Genomic DNA, 21,494 nt, shown 5'->3' on the forward strand with positions numbered 1-21,494 from the left:
CTACTGCGGGGATGTGTGAGTCCGTCTGTCTATCAATAGAAAAAGAAACCGTGAACGCGAAGAAACTTTCCACATGTAGGTACTTACCAACATATGAAAAAATCTCTTCACTGAAAGTCAGCTCTTAGGCGAGAAACGTCTCTTCAGTCGTGGCCACGCCGTTATATTTTCATTTTACTATCATCAAAGCTAGACCAGCACATGATCCACCTGATCACGAGTGGTGGCCATGAATCAGCTATGTCAGCCAAGCCGCTGCATATCGGTTATTGCCAAGTGGTAGGCATGGATATAACATTTTTAGTACAACTAAAGTCTCTTTCCTGGCTTGCGATACGTTTGTGCTACTTGTTCTTGTTAATCAATTAATGACTTGTAGATAAACTAATTCGAAATTATAATCTGTGATTTTTTGTACATCGTGCTATGATTACTAACGTATTGCACAGACGCAACTGTAGATTAGATTAAACTACAGTCAAAATCAAAATTAATCAGTAAAAACAACGTATCTAAATTTCTCCGAATCAAACGATTGTCACACAAATAATTGTAAAAATTTTAATGGGTGAGGAAACTTAAAAAAATTACAAGTACGCTATTTTAAATAATTCCCTTTTTTTATTTCAATTCGGTTAAGGTCTGAACAACAAGCGAACAACAACCAACATGACGTATTTGATATCAATAGGACGCATTGTACCGGGCATTGTTGTCGAATAGATTGATGACCCCGAACCGTACACAATGACGACCACACTTCAATATAAAGATCATGTGCCTCTAGAATCTGCGTAACGATAATTTTGCGATTTATTTACAGTGTTAGAAAATTTAATCGCAGGTTGTATTCGATTAATTTTCGTGATTCATTTAAAATAAGATAACGTTTAAGTGAAATTGAGAAAACAATGCTTGAATTAGACTAGTTTAGTTATTGATTAGAATGAATGATGGTATAACATGATGAACTTCCATTTATTTCAATGACGACAAAATTATAATTTGCGTAATTAATGGTGGTAGGACCTCTTGTGATTCCGAGCAGGTGGGTACCAACACCCTGCCTATTTCTACCGTGAAGCAGTAATGCGTTTCGGTTTGAAGGGTGGGGCAGCCGTTGTAACTATACGTGAGACCTTAGAACTTATATATCAAGGTGGGTGGCGCATTTACGTTGTGGATGTCTATGGGCTCCAGTAACCACTTAACACCAGGTGGACTGTGAGCTCGTCCACCCATCTAAGCAATAAAAAAAGGCACTCGACTTTTGTTTTCCTGTGAAGACAGAAACAGAACCTACAGTCCACCATCATGGAACGTCATTGTAAGCAATGATAATGCCAAAAATGAAGCAGCCAAGCACCTACATATTTCGTATATCACTATTGCCTGAATCAGAAGGATCGCAGGGCGTTTTAGGATTACTGCCTTTCTGCTTAGCCATAAAAGTGAACACTCACTTTTAAAACAAGTGCTATATCTATACTAATAAATAAATCTACAGTGGTTTTTACGGATGTTCCGTTAAAACTACTGAACCGTGCATCCGATTGACTTGAAACTTGGTATCCACGTAGAAAATACATGTACTTAATGGATAGGCTAATATTTATATGAATGTTGCACTCCCTACACCAGTTGCGCGGGCGTTCATGATGACTATCTTTGGGGGGGTGAGAAACAATAATGATAATTTTAAAGGCCCACCGAAGCGGACGGGTACAGCTAGTACCTAAACTATAAAAGTAATCTTCTAATCATGTAACTAGACCTTGAAGAACAAGTGCCTATTTGATGTTGATTTGACGAACTTATTACTGCTGAACGGCCGGTGTACAAATAACTTTTGCCATTCTCTGTTCAAGGATAAATTTCGATCTGCAAAAATAAAGCATAATTAATAATTATGTCAAATTACTGTACCTACTTCGATTATTAAATGTTACAAATTTTACTTTTAACTTGATTACAATTTCGTTCATAGCGAACGAATTATGAATTTCTATGTGGAAATATGAAGAACTTTTATTTATGAAATACATGTATTAAATTTACACGCGTCGGTCTGACCTGAGTTAATGGTACATACTGTATCAGAAAAAAGCTCGATCGGCCGCTAAAGTTCAAAGTTTGTTACAAAAAGTTAGTACCTAAATAAAGTGACTTAATTCAATTGGAAATAAAATTTTAAAACAGAACAGAACTTATTATTATTAATTATTAATATATAAACACAATACGACTTAATTGTAAAACTATAGATTATAAAATTAAATGTTGGGGATAATGAGATTAATTAATTTATCGTCTCGTTACATTTTGAAAGTTACATTGTACATACACTTGTTTGAAGAAGAGCAAGCCTGAGCTTCTTACGGAATCTTTTTATTTATGAAACTACATTCCTGATCAATTGTAATGGCGTTTTCTAATCCTCTGTAAAGTATTATTTGACCCAAATACATTCTGATGTATATTTTTTTGTATATTTCACGATCCTCACTTCTGTACAGTCCCCTTCCTGTCCAATATCTCTATGAAAGATATTTGGTATTCGTTGTCCACCTAATATTTTATTCTATCTATTCTTCAGGTTTCCTTGTGGTATCCGTAACACAGGAGAAATTCTAGCTTAGAACCGTCGAATGTGGTACGACTTTACTTGTTACTTTTCGACGTAAATTCTAGTGACCTTGCTTGACTGCGATTGCTAATTTTGTAAGTACATCTCTCACAAAGACCGGAACGCACGTTCAAATTAGTGAATTTCAAGCATATTAAAAATTTTACCCCAATCGATCCCTAATAATCTACCAAAAATAAAGAAAATGACAAATTGAAAAGGCAAGCTACACTGTAAATTGTGTAAATCCTTAAAAATCCAATTTCTAGATTAACGACAAAATGTTTAGATAACTTTTTTCATTCGCTGTTCAAGAATAAATTTCGATTTGCAAAAATAAGGCATAAATAATAATTATGTCATATTACTGTACCTACTTCGATTAATAAATGTTTACGATTAATTTTTTTTTACTTTTAACTTGTTTGTGGTTGAGATATTTACGATGAACTGAAGATTACTGCCTAACAAAGATGCCTGTATTTTTTTGAATAATATTATTATGACTTTCCGATTTAAAGCTCCATTAAAACAATTGTTGATATATTTATCTCGTCTGTTTATGAAGTATAGCGGCCCGCTCCGGTTCCGCTCGGGTCTTTAACAAAAATTTCAACGATATTTGACGTTGTTTTATTTTTTTTAATAAAAGAACACTTATTGCGGTATAACTATAATAGTTAGACACATGCTGTCGCGACACTTTTTGTAAATAATAATGTGTTCTACAAAGTCGTAGTACATTATTTTATTCTATCATCAATAGTTTTCGCAGGGCACGCGATGTACATTTTTTTACACCTTGGGTTACATTATAAGAGTTTTAGTAGGGATCCCTATTTTTTTTTTTCAAAAAAGACTATAGCTTATGTCACTCGGCAATAGTGTAGCTTCCAAACAGTGAAAGAATTTTTCAAATCGGTTCAGTAGTTTCGAAGCTTATTCAATACAAACAAACAAACAAATATTTCCTCTTTATAATATTAGTATAGAAGTATAGATGTAAATTAGAAAATTATCGTAAATTTTTTGTTGCCGGAATCATCACAGTATTTCGTGGAGGAGGTGAGGAGGTTGTCGTGGACGCGTCAGCCGGCTCCGATGCAAGTCTGGTTTCATCAGCTTCATATAAGCCAGCACGGTACGCGCGCGCCACGCAGTAGGTATTCGGAACGTCAGCGCTCGCTCCGTGTCGTTGCCGGTCAACGGTTCGCGCTTGCGCATCCCGCAACTACTACCGCGATCGACAAACGTACGAAAACAAAAATGCGGATTTACTAAACTGAACTGAATTTGCGTGATTTTTTTTTACGTAAACACACGTATAGTTAATTTTGCTTGTTGTTTTAAAAATACGAACATTAAAAAAAAAACTGAAAAAATCAAAATGGTCAGTGGAAATAAAGACGCGAACGATCCCACGAAGATACCGCCGAAGAATCGTGAAAAGAAATCTAATAATTACAAGAGAGCGAACTTCCTCTCGAAGGCATGGTTCGTCTGGATGATGCCGACTTTCTGGCGTGGCTACAAACGAGATCTCTACGATTCTGATCTCACGAAGCCTAAAGAAAACCATCATTCCGACAAGCTTGGTGATCGGCTTGAAAAGTAAGTAAAAAACAATTGAGTTTTTTTTAAATGTTTATTTAATTAAAAAAACAAAACCTTTTGTTCACAAACATCTGGATACTCAAGATATATTATAATAGCTGGATGACCTTTTACTCTGCAAGGTGATGCGCAAATAAAAAATAATTGTACATACTTACTTCAGTTACATTTAAGAGGCGAGGTGTGTTAATAAAATCCGCTTGTCCAGGGCCAAGCATACAATGACAAAATGAATACGATTATTTTCTTTGTAAACGGATTCATATTGCTCAAGAGGTCATATTAGTAGTCTCACGAATTTACCTTACCATCGATCTTCGTAAATGCTCACAATTTCATTTTAAGACAACATGATTTTATGAAACTTTTTCTCAATACTCTTTTTTTTTAACTATGGTGGTCCTGATATTCCCATTTACCTGGAAACCGCATCATTAATGTCAACTTGAGACATGAGACGTGAGTCCCAAGTGAGAGCATACATATTCGTTATTGGCATTAAATCGCATAACAGTGATTTTATAAGAATTATTTGCGATGATCCGTCATCTCGTTTTCGCCATCGCTTCACACAGTCCCAAAGCAGAACTAATTTCAACTACTGGGATTCACCGTGTTCGCTTACATCATTGTTCCAAAAGGATCAACTGGATTTGACTCATTCCTGGATTGTTCTCCACCGCTACGACATGACCTACACCAAAAAAAAATTTATATTCAACGGCAAGGAACAACTTCGCTGTGCCCCTAGATTTGCTTATGTCTATAATCAACGGATGTAGGCATAGCAGAACCGGACAATAAAATCACATAAAATCTTTAAATTTTCACGGCGACTATTATAATTATAGTGGCGCCAAAGCAAAAGAACTCCTTTAGTAATTGTTCCACTCTGTCTCATCCCGAGCGGAGCATTGCGTTTTATTTAGGTATGCGTAGTTCGTGTTCAACCTTAGAAATCTGTTGGAATTACCATCTGAAGTTTATTTAAATCTATAACATAAAGATCAGCAGCACAGCTTTTGCTTTTAAATTATGATTTATTTCGTAAAAATACTAAAGAAAATATTTAAAATATATGGAATCAACCTTTCTTAATGTTTCCGACAAATCTTCATGCACATCTACGGACTACTTACTCATCGTGTGTGACGAAGCTTGTCATGTCATTTATTACTCAGTTGTCAATTGAATAATAAGCTGTGTTTCTCATAAGGAGATAATATAATGGCTCTATTTAGAAATTCTGAAAACTAATTAAACTGTTTCTTAATTTTATTTTTCCTATTTGATATTGTTTCCTTTCCTTTTATTTTATTTATAAGGATCATAAACGAAATTTGCTTACTTAGCACGTCTACGTAATATTGACTTACCCCTATGTTTATATTTTTCATGGTGTGTTAACGGTAATTAATTGTTTTTATTTTATTTATTTAATTTCCCTGCGGCATCACAATATGCCATATCACCACTAAAAGGCAGTACGAACTAAATTTTTATTTTCACTAAATAAATGGAACGGTATGCAGATACTATTATTATTATCAGATTTATTCCAATCTGAAGTAAACTAAAAGTAACATGGCAGTTAGCATCCACCTTGAAGCTATCTATCTGCTGAAACAATTCACACATCCGAAACTTTCCTACCAGCGTAATTTAATTCATCCTCATTAATGAATATGCAAGCACTTAAATTTTTTAGAAAACCATCATAATTTCTATCTTTATATCTAAATATTTTAACAAATGTGAATATTTTTCATATACACACCTAAATAAATAAATAAAAACGTTTTGATCGTACTCACATTTTTGAAATAAATAAATGACTTTCCGAACAGTCGCTTGATAGTTTTTTACTCTATCTACCATTAGAACTTAGAAACAATTACGATTCGATGTTTTATACATCTAATGTCGAGAGCTATTTATATTTGAAAATACAAGAAACTATTTAGTGGAATTTTACTAAAAAAATACCTGAAACTTTGTAAAAAAAAGACTATCCTCATTCACTGGTAATACGTGTCGTAACCTAACAAGAGTATCAACCTACCTGACTATTTCTGCCGCGATTTAGACGCCCGTCCGGTTTCAATTGTGGGACGGCAATCATAAAATTTAAGTGAGACTACTACCTCATATCCCACCCCCGAGGTGGGTGACGACGGCATCCACGTTACGTTGCCTATGGGCTCTTGACTTAACACAAGAAGAACCGTGAGCGCATTCACATATCTATGCTATAAAACAAAAAAGTCGTTCAAGTGTAAATTCAGATAACAAAAAAATTCAAAAATCGCCATTTATAAATAGTATACAAAATTTTCAAAGACAATATCTGTTGTTTCAAATTTCGAACAGAAAGATAATTCGGTTTAGTTTTGTTTTTTTTTTGTAATGAAATAGGTATTTGCCATTCGAATAAAATTGCATTTGAATTAATTTTCAATCTATTTATAAGTTAATGGTTAACTCGTCGGCATTTCTTATTCTCGCTGTTTTATCGCAGTACGTATGTGAGCTAAAATTAGCAACGTATTACCTGGGGAACTAGTCTTTGTTCAAGTATTTTATTCCCAGACGTCCAGAGACCCATCTCGGGACAACAACCAGTTTTATTAACTGAACTCCCACCAATCGACTATGTACCCTTAGTATATAATGTACTGTTCTAACTATGAACAACGACAATTACGTTTTTATCGCCACAAAGATTACTATTATTACTCTTACACCAATTAATAATAATAATGAATTCAGGGTGAAATGTCGAAATTATCTCTAGTAGCATTACGTATGAAGCTACACAAAAAAAAAACATTCAAATTTACTGAATAGTTGGACACAGGATAATATGTATTTTCGATTTCATGTTTTTACAAATGCTGTAGATTTCACCGAGGTCAGTGACCTATTTCCAAGAAAATACATTTATTAAATTGTATTGTAATTGTACCTTTTGTTTACAAATAAGACACTTAATAGACGCTTCGAATTTGACGAAGGTAGTGGTTTACAACTCTAATTATATTTTTAGTTTTAATGTATAATTTAAATATTTAATTGTTTCATTATATTATACAGTTTACAAATAATTTACGCTTTAACTTTAACTATAGCGATCATATAAATGTTGCAATATCAACGGGTCAATACCTTCTTAACATCAAAGCAAAACACACCTTAGAAAACCACTAAGCCAGAGAACGCCAACAATCGTTTTAAAAAAATCATGAAATTATATGAAGAACGGAATTTATTGAATTTTTATTTTATTTTTTATATTAGATAGACGGGAGAAAGAGCTCACGGCCTCACGTCCTACGGCCCATCTAAGGTTAAGTTAGATTACCTGAGCTTGTAGACATTACGACGTGTATGCCGCCACCCACCTTGAGACATGAGACCTTTTTTTTTTTTTTTTTTTTGGTATCGATGGGGAATCCTAGTCTTTACGGATACCCTGCCGACGGGGGTCGGACCGGGTTATGTCGGACTCCGCGCCTCCGGTGGAACAAAGAGGAAGAAGTCGCGAACAGAGGTCCGCGCCCTCAACCAATTGGTCCACGGAGACTACGCCTTTAGAAAGGCGCGCTGGGCTAAGTTCAGCTCTCGCCAAACCCGCCCAGCTTAACGACTACCGACTAAACCCCAACGAGCTCCTCCACTCCGGCTGGGCGGGGACCCAGGTACCGCCATGTGCGCGCCATAGGCCCGCCTTCGCCGGCTCCCACCCCAATGTTACGTTGGGCGGAATCTGCCACCGGGGACTTCTTCCCCCTCTCATCTCCACGACTCGTGAGGGGCGCACCGGAGCCACAGCGCACCACCACCCCACAGGACCTTAGTGCCGAGCACCGGGCGCCCCCGCACCCAGCAATCGACGGCCCCTGCAGGAACCGGGTGGGGGCTTTCTGCCCGCACCACCCGCTCCGCCTTCACTGCCTACGAACCGAGGTCCACGACCTCCTCCTCACGACTTCCTCCTCGGTTCATCGGCATGCCCGGTTCTTCATAAAGCCCCGGTCTTCCTTGTGCCCGACGGAGGCTGGACGTCCATCGGAGTCGTCGTCTCGCCGAGTTGACTTCGGTCTGCAGCAACGGGTGCGGCCGCGGGTGCAGCGACGTCCTCTCTCCTCGGTTTTCTCGGGGGCCTTGCACATGCCTTGCCCCCCGAAGTGTGGTCCGCTGGTTTCCCGGCGGAGGCGCAGACGGCGCATCGCGGTGCCAGTGTGCATCCGGATGCCACGTGGCCGGTCTGTCCGCACCGGTAGCAATCGTGGCTGCGGTCGACCGACGACGGGCACCGCGCACCCACATGGCCCAACGCGTGGCAGCGGAAGCATTGTAGCCTCCGGGCCTCCAGCAGGTGGACGCGAACAACGCTCCACCCGATGCGCAGCTTCGTCACTGTAAGAATCTTCTTCGCCGCTGCTATCGGGCAACGAACGAGAACCTGGCCCATTCCTCCGGATCCGGGCTTGATAGAGCCAGCCTTGACTGCATCGACGGAGCATTCGCCGATGCGCGCAAGCTCGGTGCATATCTCCTCCTCCGTCAGCGAATCGTCAAGTCCGCTTATGCGGATTGCAGCGGTCACCATCGGTCTTGTCACCGTTACTCTCTTGGAAGAGAGAACCTCCTTGAGCTTCTCGGCCAGCAAGTCGGCCTTCGCGATCTGGTCCTCGCCGCTCACTATGAGTATTTTGGCTCCGGTTATTGCTGACCGGACCTTTTCGATGGGGATCCCTAAGGCTCCGGCGTCGATGCTGGCCCTCGCCTCGGCGAGCACCTCCCGGTAGGAGAGCCCCTTTTCGATGGCCTCCGGGTGCAGCCTCAAAATAACGGCCTGCGAGCGCGGAGTTCGAAGTCTCTTCTTTCTACCTTTCTTCTTAGGCTTGAGCGGGGCAGGGTTTCTGTCTCGTTGGCCTTCCGCGTTGGTCGTCGGTGCTGGCTCCTTTTCCCTTCTCGGCCGTGCTCCTCTACGCGCAACGGTCGCCCAACTGACCGTAAGGGCAGCGGGGCCGGAGGGAATGCGCGCGGCTCGGGTGGAGCTGGCGGCTCGAGTGGAGTTGACGGCGTCGTCTTCTTGTTATTGCCCTTCTGTTTCTTGGGCTTCACTTTCTTGTTGGTCTCAAGCTGGGGCAGAGCCGCATAAGGCGGCGTCGCCTCCGACACAAGACCTGCAGTGTCTGGATCGATTTCGCTCTCTCTGCTCCTCCTTCTTGCGTCAGCGGCCAAAGGTGGTCGCAAGCGAGGCTCTGGGAGTAGACGGGCCTCCAGACCCTCGAGTCGGGCGTCCAGCATGGACCCGACTGCTCGCATGATTATCTGCAGGTGTCGCTCGACGTCTTCGTTTGGCAGTGTTGGGGCGGGAGTGCGCTGCGCTGTCGTCTGAGCGAGGCGCACCATTTCCGCTCTTACGTCCTCTACTTCCTTCCTGAGCTGCAGGATCTCCGCCTCCTGTCTCTCGCTGAGTGCCTGCAGCCTCAGGGTTTCCTCGTTGACCGATCTGGAAGCTAGATCTTCCGTGGCCTCCTTTATTGTTGTGGCCATCTCCTTAAGGGCTTTGATGTACGTCCCCTTCGGGTTGCACGCTTTCGCCGCGATGGTAAGGGCCATCTGGGCGGTCTCCTGGAGCCTAGTCGCGGGATCTGCTGTTATGTTCCCGGATATTAAATGTACTGCGCGCCTCTTCTCACGCAGGTTGTGCACGCTTTCCACTACCTCCTGTTCAGCGCGAAGCTCCAGCTCTTCACGTTGAGCTTTTAAGTATGCCTGCTTCGCCGCCGCCAATCCCACGTATTGGCCGGTCGTTGGAGGACGACCTCGGCCTCTCTTCGATGGTCTGGTCTTGGACACCAACGATCCTGACCTAGACGCCTCCGATTCGGTACTGCTGTCGGAGCTTGCGTTCTTCGAGCCTTTTGCCCTTTTGCGCGTCGTTCTCTTTGGTGATGAACAGCAGGAGCTGACCACCATGCTGTCCTCCGAGCAAACGCTGCTTTCTCTCCTCCGGTCTTCGTTTTGCACCGTTTCTCTTTCGTCCCTTGTGGACCTCTTCCTTTTCTCCCCGTCCTTCTCGGACTCTTTCCCGGAACAGCTTGTGCCCCCCCCAGAATACGAGGGGCAGCGTGCGGCCGATTTCTCGACCGCACGGAGGGATTCTCCTCCCGCAGAGCAAGAGGTACCCTCCTGGGGTAATAACTTTTTCAGGCTGGACATGCTCATGCTTTTTGATTTTTATTTACCTAGGGTGCGGTCCCCTAGGACGCCCTCGAGACTGGTCTCCCACCAGCCATTCGTCCCGTTGCCGGGCGTCAAAACTTGGGATTGGGTGAGAATAAAGAAAGAAAGAAGTGGAAAATATAACAAAATCTAACATAAAAATGTAACCAACAGTACAAGAGTGAAGATAGTAAACAAACAAAACACAAAGAACAAAATAATAACGAAGATAAGGACAGACAAACTCAACATAAATTAAATCAAAAATATAAAGAAAACAAAAAGACAGTAAAAACAAACTCAAAATAATAAGGAAGAAGTCGGGGGCCCGGGCATCCCCAGAAGAAACACCCTTCAACTAGGTGAAGGGCGCAGAGAGCCCAGAACCCCCCCTGCTGGTTTTGGTCCACGTCGCTCAATCTCTCCCGCCATAACACAACGAGAGAGAAGGAGCGATACCCCTGGGAGTATTACTGCTCCCAGAGGCCCGTTATCCGCCACCTACGGACGCGCCCGGTGGAAGTCCAGCAAAACTCCCCCACAGACGGAACCCACGGCACGCAGAGTGCGCATCGGGGGCCCGCCCAGGTCCCGGGGAGACATGAGACCTCACTCTCTTTACGCCAGAAATAGACAAAATTGTGATACCTATCGTGAGGGTTCTTTATTTTTCCAAGCCTAAACCTTTAACTACCTAAGAGACTATTCAAACTGCTCACGAACTTGACACTAACCCAAGAAGCAAGAAGATTTTTTTTTTTATTGCCTTTTTAGGCAGACGAGCATACGGCCCACCTGATGGTGAGTGGTTACCGTCGCCCCTGGACTTCAGCAATGCCAAGGGCAGAGCCAAGCCGCTGCCTACCGCTTAATACTCTCCACAAGCCTCGTTTGAAGAAGGACATGTCATAGCGCTCGGGAAACACCGTGGAGGGGAGCTCATTCCATAGCCGGATGGTACGTGGCAAAAAAGATCTCTGGAAACGCACTGTGGATGACCGTAGTGGCTCCAGGTAGTATGGATGAACTCTACTCCGGTGGCGGGCGGTGCGATGGTACAAACGAGACGTTGGTATCATCTCGAACAATTCCTCAGAGCACTCCCCATGGAACATGCGGTACAAAATACAGAGGGAACCGAAGTCCCTCCGCAGACCCAGAGGCTCCAAACGATCCGTGAGAATGGGATTATCGACAATAAATACCTCGAATCTACCACCGGATCGGAATCCGCCGAGAAACTCAATGGGTTAGTACGAGTTCACAAGTCGTCCGCTGTACTATCAATGATAAGCAATAAATTCCAATAAAGTATTACATTACGTCTACTTACTGATTTATTATTGTAATTTGCGTAAAGGCATTTTTCGTGTTTTAGTAATTTATTCATATTTATTTAATATTGTATCAGTAATATTTGGCTATATATAATTTTCAAAGTCACGAAAAAACGCACCTGTACAATTAATTGATCATATTATAAATTTCTTAAATAATATTTAATTAATTAATACCTAATAACCATAACATTATACAAGTATATAGCATATTTATTTCAACAGTAACAACAACATACTATTTATGTTGCAAATTTATAACGCTGTCGCAATTACATAGCCATTATTAAAAGTTAATGATTTTGTTATAATTTTAAAATGTCTGTATGTGTGATTTAATTTCATTGAATCAACGAAATTGTTGAAATTTGTTCTGGATTCATCCGTCTAGTCCCCTTACTCTGTACTAAATATGTACTTGCAGATTAATGAACGAAAAAAAAGGCAAAATAATAATTTAATAATTGTAGCACACAGAATTTATATAACCAATTAATTGATTATGTATACATAAAAACCGTGACAATAGTAATTTCATGTAGATGCATAGTTTTGTGGATTTTTTTGTTAATTTACGATGTAGTTATTTCCAGAATTTGTAAGTTTTCATTTCGTAAAACTCCGCAATACAACACAAAATAGACTTCAGCCTTATGTTTCAAGGTTTGTGACGGCATTGACGTAGTGATGTCTATGGGCCTGTTAGGTAATACAAATTTCATGAAAACAATAACCAGAAGGCCACCAGCAAACGCATCCAGGACAGATTTAAAAAAAAAAGCAAACAAAATATTTTGTCATTAAGCCCCAACGCGAACCCCCAAAAAAAACATTTTGAAGTTCCCTTATTATTTATTATAAAGACCTATATTACAATGACCCGAATGAGGTTCATGTGTCGTCGATTTTTGTTTCATCACTTAATTATATTCTCCATATTTGGAGTGCCCCAACTAATTAAAATTTATTTTTGTAATATTTTCATAGTTGTTAACATGATATTGGAAGTGTGACTCTCGTAAATCGCTGGATCCAATGTATAATATAAGCTATAATTTCTTAATAGGCACAACAAAGACATTCCAGACTGAGTCACATTAAAAAACACAGATTGTCCATGATTTATGGTAGAGCAATGTCATGTTATCAAAACATGCACCATGTACCAGAATTGAATAAAAATCAAAAACTAGAAACCGTTTATGCCAGTATTAATATTATGTGATTATTTCCACTATAACTTGGTATTTGTTTCTAAGATTGTTTGTTACAAAATAAATCAAACAAGAACGCATTTTAATGAGACGCTTAGCATATCCACATTTAAAACTCCATGTATTAAAATTGGTATTTCATTAATTAGTTCTGGCAGTTTCCATTATAAAAATCTCGTATGTTACAAAATAGTAAGGTCGATTACGTAACTGTCACAGTTTGTAAACAGTTTTTCAGAGTGCACGTTCAATATTGCTTGATTTACGAGTATTATCAGAATAAGATAATCAGATTAATAAAGAAAACGAAATAGTTTTTTTTTTTTGTTTACCTTTTACGTCGTTTGTTTGTAGATTTACAGTTATTTAATGGCTGTTTAGTAAGCTGTAAATATTAAATTAGGCTCTATAGAATAATTATTATTAAATTAGATTTCTTGGCTTAATTTTGATGTACGTTTTAGAAAATGAGTGATGTGAAAATACGGTTTCGCTAGTTTAAATAGACCAAGTGCATATTTTTTTAAAGTTCAGATGAAGCCGAATTGCATACTGAACGTTTCAACTATGCAAATTGTTTCTAAGTAAAATGGTTGAGCTTTAGCATACAGACAGACGGAAATGACGATATTGGAAGGTTCGGTTTTCCGCAGCTTGGCAACGAAGCTCTAAAATGTGTATTCTTTTTGTTATTTTAGTTCTGTTCATTTTACATTCATATTATTGTGTAATGTGTGCGGAACAATTAGTACGGAGGCACTAACAGCGATGGTTGGTGTTATTCGTGTAGACTTACTAATACTAATATTTTACACTGCATATATGTAATACTAGCGACCCGCCCCCGCTTCGCTTTGGAAACATTAAATTTGATTATAGATAGCTGAGTCCTACGATGTTACCCGCGGTAATTGTCGTACCGCGGGTGACGCCGCGGGGCAAAGTTAGTCTAAAAAAAGTAGCCTAAGTTACACCTTATATCATCAACTACCTATCAGTGAAAGTCTCGTCAAAATCGGTCCTACCGTTCCAGAGATTAGTCGGAACAAACAGACAGACAGACAGACAAAAATTGTAAAAAATGTTATTTTGGTGTATGTATTGTATATATATTCATGAATTTAGTAAAAAGCGGTTATTTCAATATTACAAACAGACACTCCAATTTTATTTACATATATAGATATATTTGTTACCGCGTGACCAATACAATCCGACTGCAGGTCCCTTCTCTGTGACTGGCTAAGGATAATGTCAGTTTTTACTGTTTCCCATTTTACAGTGAAGAAGGTCCGTTTCCGCCTTCTTTTAATTTCACTATAGGACTTAACACAAACTAGCCTTTTATTGGTTAATTTGATCCTCAAGGATCGAGTCGCATCGCCACAACTGCTGTGAATCCTATGAACAAAGGATTTATAATGTTGGTAGGTTTTTAGTTTGTAGTTGAATGAATTAAATATTGGTAACAGACAAATAATAATCGTGTTCGAATATAATTATGTTTTCTGCATACGTACTGATTAGGTTTAAGCTTTTCGGTATCTATGTCAAAACAACACCACGCTGTTTATTCTGTTCTTTCTGGGTACGACGCGACGTGAGTTCGGGAATATTGGATGGTTATAGGCAATATTTTTTTAGTATCAAAATAAATCAACCAAAAATAAAAATTATACAATAATTATTACTAGAGGTGCCGCAGTCGAAATTCGACTATAATTAATTGGAATTGTAAGTTTGTACACTATTATGATTGTATTTTATACTTCTATAATGACAAATTTCGCCAAGACTACACTATAAAAATATTAACAAAGACAAACAATATTTAATCTATTCTCAATTTGACAACAGACGTCAAGAACAATAGTTTTACAATAAATAGTATGCATGCGTGTGTGCGTCAAATAAATGGTATGTTGTATGTGTAATGTTTTCTTTATTGATTTAATGTATCTTTTAAGCATTATTTAAAAAAAATATTAGCATTGTGCACTTCTTCTCTATATTCTCTATAGGTGTGGAATGTTTCATACTCCTCCGTCCGCGCAATTTTCGTAAAAAGGGTTACAAAGTTTTTTCTTTACGTATTAATATATAGATTATAAAGTTGAACATAAATGGAATTAGAAATTACATTAACCCACCTTTTTGTGGTTTCGTTTCAGGCAATAGTTATTATTTATCAGGCTATTTATTAGAAAAAATGGATTTGCTACCCCGAGTGAACCCTGCCCCCCCTAACTTCTATCACAAGCCGATACTACCGTCCTATCTATTTCTGCTATTAGGGGTAGATAGCCGAAGCAAAAACAAGGTGAACAGACAATCACGTTGCAGTGTCTACGGTTTTTTTTTATTGCTTGTATGATTTGTTGAGCTCGCGGTCCGGCTGGTTTACGATGACAAACTCAACAAGTTAAACATAATACTGTCAAATTTAACTAGATTGCTTTATAATGGTTTCCAATAGGACAATGACGAGAGATGGAGATGAATTAGATTGTATTACATAATGTGGGCTGTAGACGTAGTTAGTACGTTTCCTGTTTAATGTGTCGTCGCGGTCGTTCCGGGTAATTGTTAGTAGGTGCCAGCCTCCTCATTGGTTAATACGGCCACGACACTAACAACCGCCCCGTACCAAACAGGAACCTGACCGTCATTAACCAATTTCAAATCGGACTTTGGACTCGTTCGACAATAATGCCACAACCAATAATGCTGAAACCGCTTCACAATAATTGCCCTCGCATTTCCACTTATGACATAAATTGTAATGATCGTCGACATCCTTTGATACTGTTAATGCTTAGTGCTTTCAATTGTTTTGCCGAGTTATTGTTGGTGTGGCATACATATGACGATTTTTTTTTAATTGCTTATAAGGGTGAACAAGGGTCACGGCCTACTGGTTAAGTGGTGACTGCAGCTCATAGACATCAACAAGGTAAATTCCGTCACCCACATTGAGACATGTTTTTTTTTTATTGCTTATATGGGTGGACGAGCTCACAGCCCACCTGGTGTTAAGTGGTTACTGGAGCCCATAGACATCTACAACGTAAATGCGCCAGCCAACTCGAGATATAAATTCTACAGTCTCAGTATAGTTACAACGGCTAGCCCACCTTTCGAACCATCGAAGGTCTAAATCCCAAATGTACACTGTAACGGGTGTCCCAAACCTCCAATATTGAACGACTAACTGCTTCGCGACGTATACAGAGTGGCGGTACGTACCCGTGTGAGCTCATAAGTCGCTCTACGACCAGTAAAAATGTAAATAAGACTAATACGTTATATGATGAAATCGATATAACACCCGCTTTCATCTAAAAACTGGTATCGGCTTGTTCAAAGCGCTGTTCCATTCGGTGACCCTAACGACCAGTTTCCGAAGTAAATGCATTTATATTGCAAGAATAGATAAATAGAGTCGTCTATTATCAAAGGTGGCAATCTGTGCATTTGGACAAAAAAATGTTTTTGATATGTCAATACAGATTGATTTGAATATAATCGTCTCCTTCAAAGAATACGGTTCAAAACCTGCATTAAATAAAGGTTAATACTTAACCTGTTATTTATCTACAATGTCGTTCAGAAGAGTTTTGTGACTGCCAATAGAATACAAAGTCAATAATTCGTTTTTCTGATTTACCAATAATTGTCCAAAAGTCACATTGCCGGCTTTGATAATAGTCGACTCAATAGTAGTCGTAAATTATCTATCTGTTAATGGTTTCTATATTTGTTATTGAATTCGACCTATCAAAATACTTTTAAAGTCGTCGTGGCCTAAAGGATAAGGCGTCCGGTGCACTCGTATCGAGCGATGCACTGGTGTTCGAATACCGCAGGCAAATACCAAATTTTCTAATGAAATATGTTCTCAACAAATGTTCACGATTGATTTCCACGGTGAAGGAATAACATCGTGTAATAAAAATCAAACCCGCAAAATTATAATTTCCGTAATCACTGGTGGTAGGACTTCTTATGAGTCCACCACCCAGCTTATTTCTGCCGTAAAGCAGTAATTCGTTTCGGTTTGAAGGGTGGGGCAGCCGTTGTAATTATACAAAGACCTTAGAACTTATATCTCAAGGTGGGTAGCGGCAATTACGTTGTAGATGTCTATGGGGTCCGGTAACCACGTAACACCAGGCTCCTCGACCTATCTAAGCAATAATAAAAATCGTACGAACACCTATTAATTCATCCAATAAATGACAACGGTATCAACTACTATGAACTAAACAGTTCCTGTTATGCAGATCGCTTCCACAAAGCCTCAACTGTAGTTAACATATGAATTGTGACTAACCGATACATAATAAATGCTGTTACGTCAAAGAGAGTCTAGGAATCGTGTGGTATAACTAACTATTTACACGAACTTATTATATTATTTATAAGGTATTGTACGAACTAGCCAAGTACAAATATACTTATGATAGGAATATGTACAAAAAAGGCTTTGTATTTAACCCATACAAAGAGTTTCAATCTAATACGTTGTTAGTATACCGAGCTGTCACATATCTAATGTGACCATACGTCCCGATTTGAGCGAGACAGTCCCGTTTTATGGGCATTCTGTCCCGCTGTCCCCAGCCAGGCCTATATAGTCCCGCTTTTGCAAACAGACCAAACAAAAATGTATTTTTCAACTCATCATGCATAAGTGTCGCAGTAATGAAACTATTTTGATTACGAATATAAATATAAATAAATCATGTACTGAGTTCAAAAAGTATCTAAAAATATTACCCGATATTTTTAATAAAAACTGTTCAGCCGACAAATACAAAAATACGACTTATAAATCAAACCATTACCTGGGCCTAGTAAGTCATGTTTACTGACTATTTTGTGTTTAGTGTTTTGATTATTTTGTCTTGCTCTATCTTATATAAGAAAATACTTGTAAAACACTAAATACTTTTTTTTATATTTAATTCCACAGACGTTCCGCTTTGACAAAAATAATAAATGGTCACGTTACACATCGCTTTTTCGCATTAAAAGTGTACAATTTCTAAAAATATTCGAAATTGAGTTAATATGCGTAAACATTTGGTATCACCAGTATTTTTCTCATAAATTCTGTCCAAAAAGCGTAGGAAGTTTAGTTTTAGTTTTTTTTTTAGTTTACTTAAGTTTTGACAACTATTAACAAAATTAATATATAATTTTATCTTACTTTAAAAGACAGATAATGTAACTGGTAAAAACTAAAAAATATGATAAATATAAAAAATATAACATGTTGAACCTTTAAAACACTCTCCTGTAAAATTAGTACGTTTTGAGGTTATACAGTTTTAATGCGAGAAGACGACATGTCGCGTGACGTGAGTCATCTAAAGGGTCTGTAGCTGTAGACGCGTCGTTCTCACACTAATCTGTGATGCAGGCTTATTTGCTTGTACAGTACATCCAGTAAGTGCATGTTGCCGTTATGTCAGACGAGCAGACAGTCTCCGACGTGCGGCGGGGCGCTTCGGCACAGCCACGATATGTCCCCGACGGATATGCGATGTATTATCACACAAAGAACACGAATCTCCGCGAATGGGAAGTACTAATCAACGCGATGAGTCTTGTTAACGCATTTTATTGTGTACATAATATGATCTTACTAAATGTACAGTCACGCATTGCTCTACTTAAGATGTATCTAAAATGATTTTGTTTATGAACATGCAATGAATTCTTGTACTTAAAAAAAAATGTCTGTATAATGAAGGACAACAGCTTTATAACATCCTCGCCGTAAGCATAAAGTGCTTCCTAGTTTTTTAGCTCATTTTCATATTTAAATTGAAATTAATTATTACGATACCTACACAATGCAACTTGTTTCATATGAGCGTAAAGGGTGAAATCAAAGAGCACCTGGTTTTTTATACGTTTACTTGAAGTCTATACACATCACAATTCTCACTTCAAGACTTGAGTTCGAGATCTAACTCGGATTACTGGCTATTTTATTTGTGTGAACGGCATAGAACTAGACTAGAAAGCAAAACTGCTTTGCCAAATAATAATAAATAATCTTTGTATAATCCCTCACATACATAAATAGTTAGTAAATTATTTTACTTACCAAACCTCGTGGTATCGATTCTGTGTTTAGCGTGAAATGCAACGACAGGTTTGCTGTTCGTTCGTTGGTGGCTCTAAGGTTTGAATAGCCGGAGCCCCTGCTCGCCCACCTATCGTGGTATAACCGGAAGGCCTCCGGGCCACCAATAATCCCTAAGACATAAAAAAAGGTTTGAACAGGAACTCACTCAACTAAACTTCGAACTTGTATTTTTTTTTATTGCTTAGATTCACAGCCCACCTGGTATTAAATGGTTACTGAAGCCCATAGACATTTACAACGTAAATGCGCCACCCACCTTGAGATATAAGTTCTAAGGTCTCAAGTATAGTTACAACGGCTGCCCCACCCTTCAAACCAAAACGCATTGCTGCTTCACGGCAGAAATAGGCTGGGTGGTGGTACTTACCCGCGCAGACTCACAAGCGGTCCTACCACCAGTAGTAAAGCTAGTAAAATATTTCATTTACCAAACCTCGTGGTACCGATTCTGTGCTTAGGGTGGAATGCAAGGACAGGTTTGCTGTTTGTTCGTTCGTTGGTGGCTCCAAGGTTTGAATAGCCGGAGCCCCTGCTCGCCCACCTATCGTGGTGAAACCGGAAAGGGCTCCGGGCCACCAGTAATCCCTCAATCATAAAAAAAGGTTTGAACAGGAACTCACTCAACTAAACTTCGAACTCGTATTTTTTATTTTTTTTATTGCTTAGATGGGTGGAGGAGCTCACAGCCCACCTGGTGTTAAGTGGTTACTGAAGCCCATAGACATCTACAGCGTAAATGCGCCACTCACCTTGAGATATAAGTTCTAAGGTCTCAAGTATAGTTACAACGGCTGCCTCACCCTTCAAACCAAAACGCATTGCTGCTTCACGGCAGAAACAGGCAGGATGGTGGTACCTACCCGCGCGGACTCACAAGCGGTCCTACTACCAGTAAAAATCAAGTCTCAATTTGGGTGGCAGCATTTATGTGATTATTCCGTCTGTAAATTATGTATGTATATATCAGTGGTCTGTAAATTTATTCACCCCCCTTCTAGGCTATAAAAAGGTCAACAAACATACAAAGAAATATTCATAATATTTGTGTTAACTAACGTCATATACTCGTAGTCTGGTTGCCAGTTGTTCATCTGCTAAATTAAAGTAAACTGTTTAAAACTGATATTTCTTTACAATTTCTTTTTTAACTTAACTTAGATTAATTTGCGGATGAGTGGGTAGTGGGTAGTAAAAATTAATTGATCAATAAAGGTCAAATTAAAACGTAAAATGTACTGAAATTTAAAAAACCAACGCATAGATATGCTAGTTCTACTTGTAATTAGTTTTTTCATTCATTTATCATTATTAATTTATGTGCTCAATTAAATTTATTGGTATCAATTTATAATTATTAAGATTCATTATTATTGAATTAATTTATGAATTACTGCTGGTGGGTAGTTGTAAAACGGCACCGGCTTTAAATGATGGTAGGGCGACTTGTGGGCCCACAAGAACCACTAACTTGCCTATTTTTGCCTCAAACTGGTTATGCGTTCCGACTTGAATTTTAGAGCAACCGTTGTACTATGGAACTAAAACTTAGAACTCATGTTTCAAGGTGAGTAGTGGCATTTACCTTGTTGATGTCTATGGGCTCCAGTAACCGCTTAACATCGGGAGGGCAGTGAGTTCATTCACTTGTCTAAGGAATTTAAAAAAAGTATCTCCTAAATGCCTATTTGTGGCGCGAAATCGTTATGCAATTGTTTTGAAGGATGGAACAACGATTACACAATACGCTTGATGGTTCGAATCTAGAGATCTATCAAAAAAAATTTAATTGAATTTTATAAATTGCTTCAGTTTCGAAGGCAATGCATTTTTATGTCAATCCTGATCTTATTAGACATCTCCAGGTAAAGGAACTAACTCTTTTACATAACAGTCAACAGCACATATATACACGACATTCTACGAGAGCTGCACTAAAAGTATCGGGAATGGAATATTTCCACTGTTCCTGTCATATTAAAATCTTTTTAATTGAAAACTCCTTGGTTTTAAAAATCAAATACAATTTATTTATTTAAAAAAAGATTTTCGGTCTTGTCACGAGGTTTTGTCAAACTTGTTTAGTCGTTGAGAAAATGGAATTGACTCGAGAAAATTCAAGAGCGATGATTTATTATGACTTTCGAAGTGGTTTAACACAAAAACAGTGTGTTGACCGGATGATTTCTGCATTTGGTGATGAAGCCCCATCCAAAACCACAATTTATCGCTGGTTTGCTGAGTTTCAACGTGGACGTGTCAAGCTCAGTGATGATCCCCGTCAAGGTCGTCCAAAAACTGCAGTCACC

General features: G+C 39.0%; 1 protein-coding gene across 2 annotated transcripts in view; it reads left to right on the top strand.

Annotated features, from left to right (window-relative positions):
- Positions 1–3,672: 3,672 nt before the first annotated feature.
- Positions 3,673–21,494, top strand: part of LOC101743689 (ATP-binding cassette sub-family C member 4) — a 54,743-nt gene continuing 36,921 nt past the window's right edge. Inside the window, exon 1 of one of the 2 annotated variants that reach the window (XM_038015872.2) lies at positions 3,673–4,237. In XM_038015872.2, coding sequence (XP_037871800.1) covers positions 4,014–4,237 — 224 coding nt within the window. In that variant the 5' untranslated portion in view covers positions 3,673–4,013. The remainder of the gene's footprint in view (positions 4,238–21,494) is intronic. The other variant, XM_038015873.2, reaches the window with a different exon arrangement.

This window comes from Bombyx mori, chromosome 15 (assembly GCF_030269925.1).
Source record: "Bombyx mori chromosome 15, ASM3026992v2".
NCBI classification, from domain to species: domain Eukaryota; kingdom Metazoa; phylum Arthropoda; class Insecta; order Lepidoptera; family Bombycidae; genus Bombyx; species Bombyx mori.